Genomic DNA, 14614 nt, shown 5'->3' on the forward strand with positions numbered 1-14614 from the left:
TCCTCCTCATGGAGGAATGGGGAGAGTTGAGCAGCTGAAGAGAGACAGTTCTTGTGTACGTGAATAAAACCTGTTTTTTTTCCAGTGCAGTCTGAAAGGATAAGGGAGAACAGTGCAGTTTAACAAATTGCTGCAGAGATGGAGATCAGAGGACACATGGGCATCAGGATAGGGAAAAGGGGGAGCAAACTGAGTTGTCTTCTGTGTTCCTTGTTGTTTTTTTTTTTTTCTTCCCTCATTGTCCTTCATTTCTTGAAAACAAATGAATGTATTGAAAAGGAAATGAAAGTATGAAAGGAATTTCTTGTGGAAGTTTCTTTAACTGCTGTCTGTGAGAGATAATTACCAGGAAGAACATGGCAAATACTTTGGAAAACTATTAGTTTCCAAACAATTTTGGTTGGTTGATTTGTTTCTGATAGATCTAATGTAAGAACAAGGAAGACGAATGTCACTGAAGTTGTAGAAGGAAATATTCTATCAGATACTGAAGGTGTCAAAATAGTCAGAATAACAAAAAAGAGAGTTTTTCCATCTCTATTATAGTCATGCTGAATCTTTAAAGGCAATATTCAAAGCACTATGGACATTGGTTTTTATTTCCAAGATTAAAACAATGAGAAACGCCTTGAAACTGCAAGTGTTCTAACTTAATCACATGTTTTGATCTAATGTAGCTCTTGACTTCTGATATAGTAAATAGTGATTTTAAAACTGTATTTGTTGTGGTGTGGAGAGATAAGAAGCAACAAAATGAAATGGTTACTTTATCTTTAGAACCATGAGTGAAAATGATTGGCATTTTGTCCATGTCTGTGCAAGGAGAAAGTTCTTCAACTTCGCAGTGGGATTAGAATGTTATCCTGCAAGCAAAAAGTCTTCTGACCCATCAGCAAATGTTCCACGTTATTTGACATCAATAACATTATAAAAAGGCTTTTATTAAATGAAATGAAACCAGTCATAGATATCATTGGAACTACCATGCTTAAAACTATGCTTTTCTCTAACTAAGGAAATATATAGCTTACTTTAATTGATCTTGAATTCCAAATAAAACTTGGAACGAAAGATGCTTTGAGATCACAGAAGAAGCTTCATACAAGAATGTATGATGAAGCTAATTGGGTCTGGTATGAATAATGTATCTGAATTCTATGCCAGATACAAGCAGAATGTAGAGGGAAACACCAGAATGTATCAGAATTAATATCAGCCATCACTATGCATGTTCAACACGATGATATATCCTTGAAGTTTTTTAGAAGCATATGGAAGGCAAAGAGCTGTTTGCAGGGAATAAATGTATAAATAATTTTACAAGTACCTTAACATCTCAGCCTCCATTATCCTGAAAACATCTCATTTTGAAAGACCCTTTCAAAAGAAGACCCTTTCAAGAAGAGAGCCTGCTTCCCCAGCAAAAAACATTCCAGAAACTTTGTAGAAACCACTGGAAACATTGAATATTCCAGAAAAAATAACGTGACCTGCAGGAATGTTTCCAGATCTTTAAAAATAATGGAACTAACAGAACTCACCTATCTGAAACACCACTTAATAGGATACATTAATCACACACTCCACAAAGTGGTTAATATCATACATTTTGTACTTCACAAAATTATCAAATACACTTTTCCAGTAAACTGTATTTAATCTTGAGTTGGATAAAAATTTAGCCAGTAGTTAGTATCTAGGACATTCTGTTTTATGGAATAATAAGCTTTTTTTTTTTTTTTTAATGCTTTCTTCCCTAACTGCTACTACGTTTATAGTATTGGTTTTGGTCTCAAATTCTAAAATGAGTGAGTTCTTGCAAAATAGGTTCATAACTAATCTGGAACCTAATATGAGATTTCTTTGTATGATGGTTTACATATGACAGGAGCATGAAATGATTTAAGAAAGTATACTAAACTAAGCAGAAATATTCCTTTAACCAAATGTTAAAGTTAGTCTTTAGAAAAGCGGAAAAAAAAAATTCTCTGTGTAATATTTACAAATGGAGACTTTAAAAGTAGCTATCAGAACCTCTCTGGTGTTTCTTCTTTAGAGGAACTCTATAAGAAAAATGAATCAACTAAATACAGGAATCTGTGTCTGAAACACATGTATTTATATAGATGTATAGAAAAAAAAAAAATAACAGCAAAGCCACAATGCAAAAAAATATATTCTCTCTCCCCTCTGGTACTTTTCTTCATAGAAACTCTATTCTGAAACTTTGCTAGATTTTAGTCATAATTATTTTCTGACTAAGCAATATCTTTGACTTAATAATGCTTTATATTAACACTTATTGCTGACATTATAGATGATGTATTATCTAAAACTTCAGGCTCATACATCTTTCAGTTAGCTTTGGGTTACGTGATACAAGTTCATATTTCAGTTAGTGCTCAAAAGAAAAGACGACAGATGCATAACATTTATTCCAAGGCTTTCTTATAGAACCTTCAAAACTGAAGTGCTGTAAGTTGATGAGAACTGAGCCCCATTCATTTGGCAGGCTCTAAAGCAGCACAAGCTAGACAAACATTCAGCAAGGCTGACACCTAGTAAAAGTTCAGTGAATTGCAAAGTGAATGTGAGACAACAGCAGAGCTTCTAGGAAGGCGATTTAACGCCTAGAGTTTTCTAGGGATCTGAGGAAAACTGTTCATTGAAAAAGTTGAGTTCCCAGAGAGACATTAGCATGTAACAGAAAGTGAACCTAACTTTTGAAAGGGAAAGAAAACTAGTTTTCTTATTGTTTTGTTACCTGGGGATCTGAAAATAGCAGTCCTGTATCTTTATGTTTTATTATTGCCGCATTTCCAGGAATGTTCCTTGCAAGCACTGGAATTTCCAAGTCCATTGCCTACCAGAAAATGGAGAAAGGAAACAATGGTTTATTAGAATACAGCTATTTTGAGATGTTAATGACAATTTTACATTGAATTGCTTCTGCTTTTCAAGTTCTTTCCCATTTCTTCAACATTATAGCTGAAAAATATGTCTAAGGTGATCTCCTTTATGTAACTTCTCTCAAATATTTTCTACTTTTATCAGTCTACAAGTTCATCATCTTGTAACTTTGTATCAGTCTTGTAATTTCAAAAGCAACCAATCCAGCAGGTCAATTAATAGCTGTTTTATCCTTTATTCCTTTCCTTCTCAAAATATGCGATTTGTTTCCTTCTGGAAGTTCCCAACATTACGGAAAGTTTTAAGAGGATAAAATTAAGTGTTGTCCCTGTAACTCCTACCATTATCTCGCATACAGAGATTTAGTTTATAGCACCAGAAGCCAACTCCCTTCAACATAAAGCACGCTTTGTCTCAGACTTTCTACAGCATGTGCAGAGCTGGAGAGATTTGGGCAGCATCAGTATTGGTGAGAGTAGAAATCACTTGGCTCCTTTCTTCAGTTCTGATTCCTATTGGTCATATAAGACTCTTAAAGGACTTTTGCTTTTGCTGGCTATTGTCACTAAAGCCAGGCTTGTCCTCTGAGCATTCAGGGAACGCAGGAAGGCATGCAGTGACATAGAACTTACAACTATGTACCACGCAGAGTGGAGAAAAGGTTATGCTTTCAGAGCACATCACTCTTTCAAAACATATTGCCTACAGAGCTATTGGTTTGCAATTCCTCACTGACCAAGGAATTCATTGGAAGTAGTAGAATTAGATTATACCAGTTGTTTTTTTGGTTTCTGTATTCATCTATGTCTTACATAAACATGCATATGTGTGTATGTGTGTGTATGTATATGTATATTTATTATTAGGGAAGTGTGGGGTTTCAACATGGCAGCACTTCAGGCTGCCTGCAGAATCAGGAGCAGAAATATAGCACAGCATCTGTTCAAAGACAGTAAACCATTTCCAAGAGACCTTAGGCCAGGCAACTACAAAAAATATGGCTTAGACTTTGAAATACCCAGTGTGCAAACCTGGCCACTCAGCTCTGTTACTCATGCATACCCTATCTGAAATTTCAGTTGCTATCAATGAATTTGGAAATCTTGAGGTACAGACTGTAAACCTAGAAAAACTCATATTGAGTGAGTATGATAGTGTTAAATGAGAGAGAAATTCACTCCTCCAAATCTTTAATCTGTTCCGTGTTCCATACTGATTCCCTGTCACTTCTGAGTGAATGTAGTTTTAATTACTGCCATTGCACTCCCGGATGGGGAGTAATTCTCCTTCAGTCTGTGTAGCAGGAAAATAAAACTCCAAGGAACAAAACAAGAGAACATGTCATTTGCTTTTTATTTTTTTTTTATAGTTCAGATAAAACTGGAGGCAAAAATACCTTGACTGATACTGTACAGAACCAATTATGTTTTGAACAGTGAAGGAATGCTGCAACTTATTGAACGTGTTAATAGCTTAAAGTATCTATGAGAAACTGTGCTTCAATCACCTCTACAGATGAATTTACACCGGACATAAAAATTCAACGCTACTTATGGCACTACCATCTGCTTTGCTGCAGTGAGGTCTAAAAATAATAATAACCCTTAATGACATAACCTGTTCTACAATTCGTACCAGAAATTACCAGTGTCAACTGGAGGTAATTCAGACAAATAGATTAATGAGCTGAGCACAGACAAAGGAGAAGTATAAAAACTACCAACTAGACGTCTGAATGCAAGAGTCTTTTGTGATACTGCTTCTTACTGAAAATAATGTGGTGAGGAGAAATACAGTTTTTAGTCATCCTTAAATTATTTTGTCACTTCCTTTGACTTACTGTTAAAGAAAATAGATATGTTTTCCAAATATAGGTTTTAAAAATATATGATTACTGTATGTAATCAGTACAACAAAGTTTATTGAATGCCAAAATTCACCCAGAAGATGGGAGGTGCCAGTATCTGACAGGTTTTGATTGCTTTTGGCTTTAATTACTCAATTGCAGACCTTACTTGGAGGTTACCATGCAAGGATCAGCTTCTTTCTGATTCAGCAGACTTTCAGCCATTCCCACTGACAGGTTGAAATGCCCTTGTGTTCTGTGTGCTGGCTGTTTTTGAGTGATATCAACAACGTTCATTGAACAGGGAGCAAAAATATTGCGCTTGAAAATCAAGAGCTTGATTGTGGTTTTGAAGCGTGTTGGCACTCACTGTCATTTGCCTAAGGCCCTCTCCTCACCTCTTTGCATCTCTCCCTTTTCAAAACAAAACCACAAGAGTATTTCAGGTCTGGCTACTTTCCAAACAAGCAATTGTTCATTCAAAAGAAATCACCGTTAAAGATAAAGGAAGAAAACAAAACAGAAACCCCAGGACCAGCCACTTATCCTCATGACAGTTACCTACAAAGCAGAGAGGAGTTTGGATTTGAGCCCAGGGAGTAGTGGAAACTGTGCCAGCACTGGTCAAATACAAATATGGTGCCTTGAGTCAGGTCTGTCCTGGGCTGTGAGGCCTCCTCTTATGGTTTTACAGGCCAGCAGGGCATCACTGTAACTCAGCATGGAGTCTAGAATACATTTTTTGCTTTTATTTTTTTACCTTTACAAGGTCTGTTCATTTACTTGTTTCTGAATGTTATTTAGCTGATAGCTCACTGAAGTTGGTCACTAAGTCTGTATTCAGTTTTCTATAATTTCTGTACTGTAAAGGGAAATACATTTGTTCTGTCTCAAACACTTGTAGGGCAGTAACTGCTACACCAGAAAACTTCAGGTCCCAAAACACATAGGTACCAGTGAGTTATAGTTACTGAAAGACAGAACAGATGGCTAAATACATAAGATGAGAGGCTGCCTTTGCACTAGCTAGCCTTAAACAAATGGGTTGTGCTGTAAATAATTACTGCATGAAGTGGATTAGAGTGTAATTTAGATACTTAGCCTATTTTTAAGCAGTAAAAATAATCATTTGCATTGTTGAAAACATGTATAATTTACTGACCCGGGTTCCACAAATAATAGCATAAAGTAACATGTTAGTCCATTGGCCATCTGTTTTATTACATTAACCTGAATGCAAATGTGTTTTAATGCTATTTCAAAAGGGTACAGGATGGAGATTCAAGCTTAGGAATCAAGCTACAGAATAAGCATTTCTAACCAATAGTGTGGGGCTAACAATGTAAATACAGGTTTTATTTTCAATTCTGTCTTTTGGATTGACCCCTATTTTCTTCCCCCCGATCTATGGCCCCTCTTCAATTTCAGTGCTCTGCAACATCTTTTTCCTCACATGTTGTTTAAGAATGAATTATGCCCTATGGTAGAGCAGACTGGCTATCTTTCACTCCAATGATTACTTTCTTTAAATTGGCTTTTACGTGTGTATGTGTAAAACTAATATGCATAGCAATCTAGTGATTTTAAGAACAGTTGTAGTATAGCTGAAAGCATAAAAAAGAATTAAATGATTAAATGGGGCTGGCTTCAAAACATCTTGCTTTCCAACTATATAAAAACAGACAAAATTTTCTAGCAGTAGTGTTTGCATGGGAACATGCAGAACTCTTCAGGTTTCTGAGTTTGAGATGTATGCTAAATGTTCACTTTCACATTGTTTTCTCTATTTCAAATGCCAGACAGAAAACAGGTCAGTTACAGCAAAATCACCAATATATCAGTAGTAAATGACAAGGTAATTAGCTATGGTTTCTAGTTCTTTCATACCTTAAGGCAGGTTTGAAAATGAGATGATTATATATTTATCTATTGTATACTTACCTCATGCTAAAAGGAAGCTAAGAGTGTGCTCAGTGTTTAGAAATTCATGATCTGGTTCAATTTTGAGCTTTCAAGAGAATGAAAGCTGCATTTCCAAATTCAAGCAAGATGTTACAAGCAGCCTAGGACTGAAAGATTTTATGCATCGTTTTCTGCCTTATTAATTTAACAAGATCTTAGCAGATGGCTCTTCCTACTGCTGACCATCTCAGGCAGAGACTTCACTTTATTAGAATGACACTTCATCTGAGAGGGAGAGATTTTTTACAGTAGGGTAATTTATAAACAGGTCATCAAATCCCACTCTACAACTATGTAGTAAACAGATGCACAGTACCCAAATCCTTATCACTTCAGAAGAAGCCTTCAAGCAAGTCTGAGGCACTAAGCAGGTAAGCTTCAGGTAGTCCCTTAAGAAGTAACTAAAAACTTAATTTTGCTTTTAGAGTTGATGGGAACAACTCTGAAAGTGTAGTATAGCCTGAGCTTCCTCACGGTTTTACATTGTAAAAGATGTTGGGTTTTTTTTTTCTGATGAACAACAGCAAAATCAAAAGTGTAGGAATGATCAACTCTGTGTAAAGATTTTCAGTGAGAAAAATGAGTTCTTATAGACAAGTTTTTTTTCCAATGGACAGAGATTTGCATCTTGAATTGGTGATAAATTAATCAGCATGATTGTGCAGTGGAAACTTAAAAAGAGTAACTTTCCAGTAGAGGTGATATTTGACAATCTAATAGCTCTGAAAGGTTAATTGAATAGTTCAGCCACTCAGGGAAGAGCTTAAATAAAAACTTTCCTTGTTTTAAATCTGATAAATCAACTTGTTAGAATTGCACTTCAAAAGAGACCAAAAATCAGTAGTCCATAAAGCAGGCTCAACATTACTTCTGAAATAAACTGGCCTTATCATTTCACTTTGAGTTACCACATATTTGCTAAGATGCTGTATGTACACTCCATCTCCTGATAAAGGCACTTTTCTTAGCTTTAAACCGCTCACGTGTGATGGAAAAATGTGGGGGAAAATTATTCTACTAGTCTCATCAGTCCTGAGTTTGCATAACAACTCGTCCTGGGCCAAGCACACTTGCACTTCTGTTGCAGATGCCTTCTCATTTAACAGTCGTTGTTCTGCTTTTTTTTCATCTTTAACTCACTGACATTCTCAGGAAGTAATCAGATTGATTTTTGGTCGACTGTTCTTAGTGCTCCTGAAAGGAACATGCAGCTGGTTGGAGGAGGTGACAGGTACTTAACATTTACTTCTCTGAGTCAGGGATTAGGTGAGGGCTGTGCACTGTGTTGGTAACGCTCCATTTCATCTCAACTACTGAACATAAAAACATGTAGTAGCAGTTATGTAGTGTAGTAGTTATCAGCCACGCTGATAAATTTGGAAAATACATTATTTGTAGTATTTTTTGTTTATGTAGATAGCACTGTTGCTGTGAAGAAGCACGTTCTTCTACCTCTGCAACTTTTTTGAAAAGAAAATGAAATTTGCTATCTAACCAACACTTACAAATCTTAGCGTGCTCACTTCCTTCTTACTTCTGATGAACTTTCAGATGTGTGGATGAGAAGCATGCTGACGATGCAACATGTGATTTCTCATTAGAAACAGCAATAGGTAATTCATTACTCCGGATTATATAATAATTTCTGAGATTTTCTGAGATCATAGTGAGCCAACGTCCACCAGCCACCAAAAAAAAAGTAAAAACATCAGCCCAAAAAACTTCCCTTTTAAGAACACTTTTTTTTTTCCTGGTAAGTATTTGGCACTAAACCAAGTCCTACTTTGACATATGAAATAAATCTGGTTGTTAACTTTCAATATTGATGGGAAAAATTGAAAGAAAAAAAGAGCATGGAATTCATTTGAATGAAATAAAAAAATACAGGTCTTAGATTGCTTTTTGAAAGGATGTAAAAATAAATGAAAGTCTGTTTTAGTAACATTATCAGGAAGTGGATGTTGAATTAGGAATAATGACAACCTCAGTAAATCAGAACAACTCTCATGTTGTGCCTGTATTGTTAATTTAACAAGAGTGATAAAATTATACTCTATCCTTTAAGGAAAAAAATGGACAAAGCATAGAATTTTGTCAGATTAATGCATGAATACTGTAACTACTAACACTCGCAAGAAGAAATAGTTTTGTTATGTCTTCACTGGCTTTGAAACATAGATGTAAAATGTTGACATGCATTTCTAGTGAGAAAATGCAATGTCAGATTCAGTGTAACCTCAGTGAAAAACCTCATTGCTAAGATGCAATTACCTCCAGAATTGCAGCAGACATCCCCTCTGAAATGGAGCTGTTCACTACAGCAAAGCACCTTCTCATAGCAGCATGAAGATCATCCTGTGGCATCTCCTGTAATAAATGTACTCCAGGTGCCCTAAGAATAAGATGCATACAAATAGGAGACCTCTTATGAATGTGTTAATGGGTTCTAAGTTTTCTTGCTAAAACAGAGCAGTGATAGAAGGTAGTCTGAGCAGTTCAGACATGGTTCTGATGTTAACAACTGCTTGCGTGCTTGATTAAATAAGATAGAAGATAAAATGTGAAAAGATCTACAGGCTAATATAAAACTTACAGAATAAGTATTGTGAGAAAATTGTATGTCAAATGTGTTTTACCTTTTGATTTTCTCCTTCATCTCATGTGTTAGAAGTGGATCGACCTATATAAGGAAAGAGTGGTCTAGTAAAGATTCCCCTTCCACTTCCCCTTCCCCCTCCCCCATAATAATTACTACATCAACTTACTGCAGGTCCAATAATGCCCAGGTGAACAGAGGGCTCCTTTCTGTGCCAATCTAAAATAGAAGAGGAAGATCTTTCTATTAATCAAAATTCTCCATTTTTAATACCATTTTAAAACACAGAAAATATTCCTTTTCCTCTAAAACCAATGTAAATAGCTGCAAGAGTAAAGTTTAGCTTGTTAAATAATCTATTTCTATATAGAGGACTGAATATGCATCTGATTTCATGCTCTGCCCTCAGTTTACTCATTTGAATATCTGTCGTATTCAAAAGATTGGCATATCTGAAAGTTTGCAGTTAGCATTTCTGCTTTGTGAAATGCCTTATGATTCAAGAGTTAGTTAACTAAGCTCAGATATTAATTTTAAATCATCTTCAGAGAGCAATGCTCTTAAGGATGCAGCGACCCTGGCCACTAAGACAAAATTATTTGAAGTTTACCTGTTTTGTAACTGCAACCATTACAACTAACACTGAGTTGTTATACACTCAAGAGTGATCTGCCATTCTTCCATGACTAGAATAGAACTCTATAACAGAATCAGCTTTTTGGCATTAATCAACCACATGTAATGGTTGATTGATTACGCAGTGAAGGCCTAACAAAAAGTAAATGGAATACCCTGAGGCTACATTTTCAGCTTAGAATATTTGAACCTTTTCAGATACAAGCTGAGAATAGGGGAAAACATTCACCTACATGAATACAAGAAAACTTTATAACAATGGGTAGTAAGATTTGCTTGTAACGTTTATAATATTACTTAGCACACATCAGATCAGTGTAACATTCACAAGACAGTAAGATAAAGTTATTTTGAAGTAGATGAACTCTTCTTTTGTCTTCCGCTAATACTATATTGTAACAGAAAAACAGTCTTCCTATGAAGTAAAAGCATCAAATAACCCTTTGATTTTAACAGTTATTCCCAGCAGGTTGAAAAAGTCACAGTACAGAAACAATGCATTCAACTGATCAGTGGTTACATGAGCATTCTTTAAATATATTATGAAGTGTTGGGGTATGAATAAAACAGCTTATAAACACTAAATTAATGCATCTAATTCCGGGAACCAAGCACGGTACCTACCTGAGAATACATCCACTAAATACAGAGGGTCTTTGACTCTTCTGAGTCCGCATATCAGGAGAAACAGGTGTAAATCCTCTGTATCTGCAGGAATGTCTGCAACAAAAGATTTAAAAACAATCTGAATGCAGATAAAAGAAAATTAAATCAGTGCAGTGGAGAACATAATCATGCATATCATTCTACAATGCATGTGAGTTCAGCTCCAGGGCCAGCAAAAGGATAGGCTTTGGAGGAATTAAAAAACTGGTGATCAGATTTTTCAGCATCAGAAATCAGCTTTGGCCATTATACAAATTACTGTGTTTCTCAATTTTTCTACCCATAACAGGAGTAACTTGGCATCCATATAACAATTCAACACCTGTTTCAAGAAAATTGTAAGGCTTGGGCAGACACAGGTCGCTATAAAAGATCAGGTAAAGGTCAATAGTTATCTAGCCCTAGCAGCAGTGCTACAGTGTATTTAACCAAAAGTTCAATTGTCATAAAGCATTTATTTTAACGCTGTTGTTAAGAAATACAAATATAAAATAAGTCTGGAAAATATCCCAACCTGTTGATGTTTAGCATCAAAAAATCCCTCACGAAAATATACAGCAATAACCCACAAAAAGAATAAAAACGTTCCTGAATATCTTTCCTCATGTCAAGGGCTGGGATTCAAGGGGGGGCTGGCATCAAAACTCGGTCTACTGGGGAAAAAGTCAGAAGTATGGTGAATATTCAACTGCTATTGCTTTTAAAATTAAAATCCAGTTCAGGGATTTTTATATGCTCCCTGTCGCAAGGCTCATTATTGAGTCAGTTCCATTTAACTTTAGCAGCTTGAGCTGTCAAGAGTAGCTGCAGCAGACACGGTAAGTAATATTTTACTGGTTATCGGACCAAGAAATAATTTGTAATTTATAATATACACAAACATTTGGACTGAAAAAGCCATTCTGGTGCAATGGTCCATTAATACTGTTTGTTTTCAAGACATGCAGCACCGGTCTCGATTCACGACAAACTCAACAAAACAAACAACTGGAACTCATCAGCAAAACTGAGACTGCATTTTAACTATGCATATGGCACAAATACTTGTTTTAAACTATGAACCCCCACCCACCAGTTAATCCGAAACAGTGCAGGTCAGCATGGAAGGCTGAGGCAAACAGCAGTGAGCAATGAGGTCTCCCTGTTCTCATGTAGAGATTACAGAATTACTTCACTCTTCATCTGACACACCTTAGCCAACAGTAACTATGCTGGAAATAACGGCTTCTTATCTCTTAACGTCATATTGTTTCTATCTCACAGCTTCCAGAGTTTTTATTTTATTAGATAGCATTTTCAAGTGCTCTGACAATGAAAATTGCTAACATCAATTACTTTCAAATTTGGATTTTTACATTTGAGTCCTGTGCCACTTACTTAAAGATACTTCTCTCAAGAATCTAATGACTCTCAGTTTAATTATTTGACTAGTGAAATAACGTAATATCTAATAAAGGAAATAGCCCACTTATTTGACCACTATTATTTTGAATAAACAGGCAGCTTATTCCCTTTGTGCAACTTTACCAAATCCTCCTTCTCTACTGTGGAATGTTTTTTCTCAAATTGCAGATATTGGACTCACCACTCTGAGATTGGGTCCTGCACAGCCTGTTAAAAGCTGTCAAAGAAGAGCTATTTGAGCAAGGATTTGCCTCTGCTATTCAATTTAGTGAAGTGAGAGTCAGCTGTAGTCTTACTTTATTGAATGCTGTAGATCTTACTCATCACCTAATTCATTTTTACAGGCAGACATTCACCAACTCAATCCACTTAGGAATATGAAGACATTCCTGAGAAGGCTGTATTACCAGCACATCACAGCCACTGTTTAGTACTGTAGACTTTACTCATTCTCTGCCTGCTTAAGATCAAGCTTAGGTAGCACCTTGTTAGCTTTCTACTCATTCACTGAAAATTATTAGATTTACATGCCAAGCTGTTGCCTGCATCAGTTTTTTTCTCCCACATGTTGTTTTCTCAAGCTATGCCAGCCCTAGTGCGAAAAAAAATATAACTATTTGTACAAGAAAGCAATCATTTAAGCATGTTTTGTCTTAATAAGAACTCTAATAAGGGAAATAAAATAACTGCAACGACTGCCTTTACTAACTACAGCCATCAGCTGGGTGAAAACAGGTATTATTCAAAAGAAGTTTTTTCTTGTTACTTGAGCTTAAACTAGATACTGAGTATCTGAGATTTTGCTGTCATTCTGCCTTTCCCAGATAGGCTGCTTAATCTGTAATAAGATACAACAGTCCTTTTTGACTCCCTTCTAAAATGGAAATACACCAATATGGTGCAATCAACTGGAGGTATTCAGTTATGAGACAGAATGAGAGAATGAATTATATTAAAAGTATCCAGTGGAAAACATTTTGATAATGCATGGGAGTTGATTATTTATGATTTCATTGGCTCCTGGTTTGTTCCTTATCTGAAATTGTGTATCTTTGTCACATCAACTATTTTTAGGAAAAATAGTAACTTTGGTACTAAGATATAACAGTTGACATTTGGCATTTAAAAAAAAAAAAATCTTTACTTAGATGCCAGCAAAACAAAAGATGAATACAGGCAAACAGATAACATGAAACTAGAATCATTTCTGAAGCATGAGTAAGGACATCACTTTTCTAAGTAAAGAATAAGTAGAGATGTTACCTAAATGGATTCTGAAGGAGCAGATTCATTTAACTCCATGCCTCTAGGTATCAGGAAAACACGTAGAAATCATAGATGTACAGTAAAAAAAATAATACTGTAAATCTTTAATTTATTGTAAAGCTGCAGGCCTAATAATATCGAGCACTAACTTGCTGAGAGGTAAAAATGCAATTGAGAACAACATTGTATCTTAAGTGACATATTTTAGAATCATACAATATTCCGAGCTAGAAAGGACTCCTGAGAATCACTGAATCAAACTCCTGACTCCACACAGTGCTGCTGCCTAAGAGTTTTTCACCACCTGCTCAAATACAGAAAATTAAAGTATTTTTCTTATTCAGAAGACTTCTCCTTACTTTTATACGATGTTTTCAACGCATCTGTTGGGTTCATTTGCATAGACTTTGTTAGTTTTCTCCTTCTTCTAATCACATGACTTCTAAGTGTTTACAAGAGTGTTTATTAGGGTTTACAGCTTCAACCACATTCCACAGAGATCAAAAGCAGCCTTTCATCAAGGTATGAGGACGTCAAGCCTGCCTGTGATCTTAAGTAGCTATATCCCATCCTTGAGCTAAGTTGTTAGAGATCAGACTCCATTTTTGCATGTACTTAGGCTGTCATTCATTTTCTGTGATCCACCTTTCAGCAAAAACTTGAACTTTCATTGTCTCTCTAAAGACGAGCATCTTAATTCAGAACCAATTATGATGTATGAAGATTTCCAGAGTATAAGGACAGACAAAAATATTTTGAGCTTGTAGGCTGACCTCCAGCCTGACCCACGCTGTAGTAGTTCCCTGTAGTAGTATTGAGTTACTAAATAAACTGAAATGATTCTCTTGTTGAAGTCTGTGTTGAAATTTCTACTTGCCTTGGCTTTTCGGTTTGGCTACTGTTGTTTACAGTCTCTCATACATGAAGTATGAGAGTAACACTGCAACTAGACTGCAAATTGTCTTTTAAAATCTTTGGTTGTATATTTTACCAATAAATATTTTAACAGCAGCCATTGAAAACAGCGCAGCTAGGACATCAACACCACTCAAATATCACTCTCAAATCTGCTGCCGAGACTATGAAAAAAATCCTAATTCCACAATTTTTGTGCTTTGATGGTAATACAGTTTTCTACTGATTGTTCCACATTAGGAGAATTTTAAACATTTTAAACACCTTGAAATTCCAAATCCCTAGAAAAGCAATTCAAACTCCTAATTAGTCTGCAATAAGTGTAAGGCTACAGCCAAAAACCTGCCTCCATGTGCAACATTAAGTGGTAAATTTTAGTCTGCCACCAGCATTGGAAACAGAGACAAGACTGA

At 35.8% G+C, this 14614-nt stretch overlaps 1 protein-coding gene across 2 annotated transcripts in view; it reads right to left on the minus strand.

Moving 5' to 3' along the window:
• GLT1D1 (glycosyltransferase 1 domain containing 1) overlaps positions 1 to 14614 on the minus strand; it is a 42503-nt gene that overhangs the window by 7124 nt on the left and 20765 nt on the right. For both annotated transcript variants that reach the window (XM_010720050.3, XM_010720049.3), the window contains 5 exons: positions 10575 to 10670; positions 9484 to 9533; positions 9355 to 9398; positions 8990 to 9110; positions 2765 to 2863 (listed from right to left, as the gene is read on the minus strand). In XM_010720050.3, coding sequence (XP_010718352.1) covers positions 2765 to 2863; positions 8990 to 9110; positions 9355 to 9398; positions 9484 to 9533; positions 10575 to 10670 — 410 coding nt within the window. The remainder of the gene's footprint in view (positions 1 to 2764; positions 2864 to 8989; positions 9111 to 9354; positions 9399 to 9483; positions 9534 to 10574; positions 10671 to 14614) is intronic.

The sequence above is a fragment of the Meleagris gallopavo genome, chromosome 17 (genome assembly GCF_000146605.3).
Source record: "Meleagris gallopavo isolate NT-WF06-2002-E0010 breed Aviagen turkey brand Nicholas breeding stock chromosome 17, Turkey_5.1, whole genome shotgun sequence".
Classification (NCBI taxonomy): Eukaryota; Metazoa; Chordata; class Aves; order Galliformes; family Phasianidae; genus Meleagris; species Meleagris gallopavo.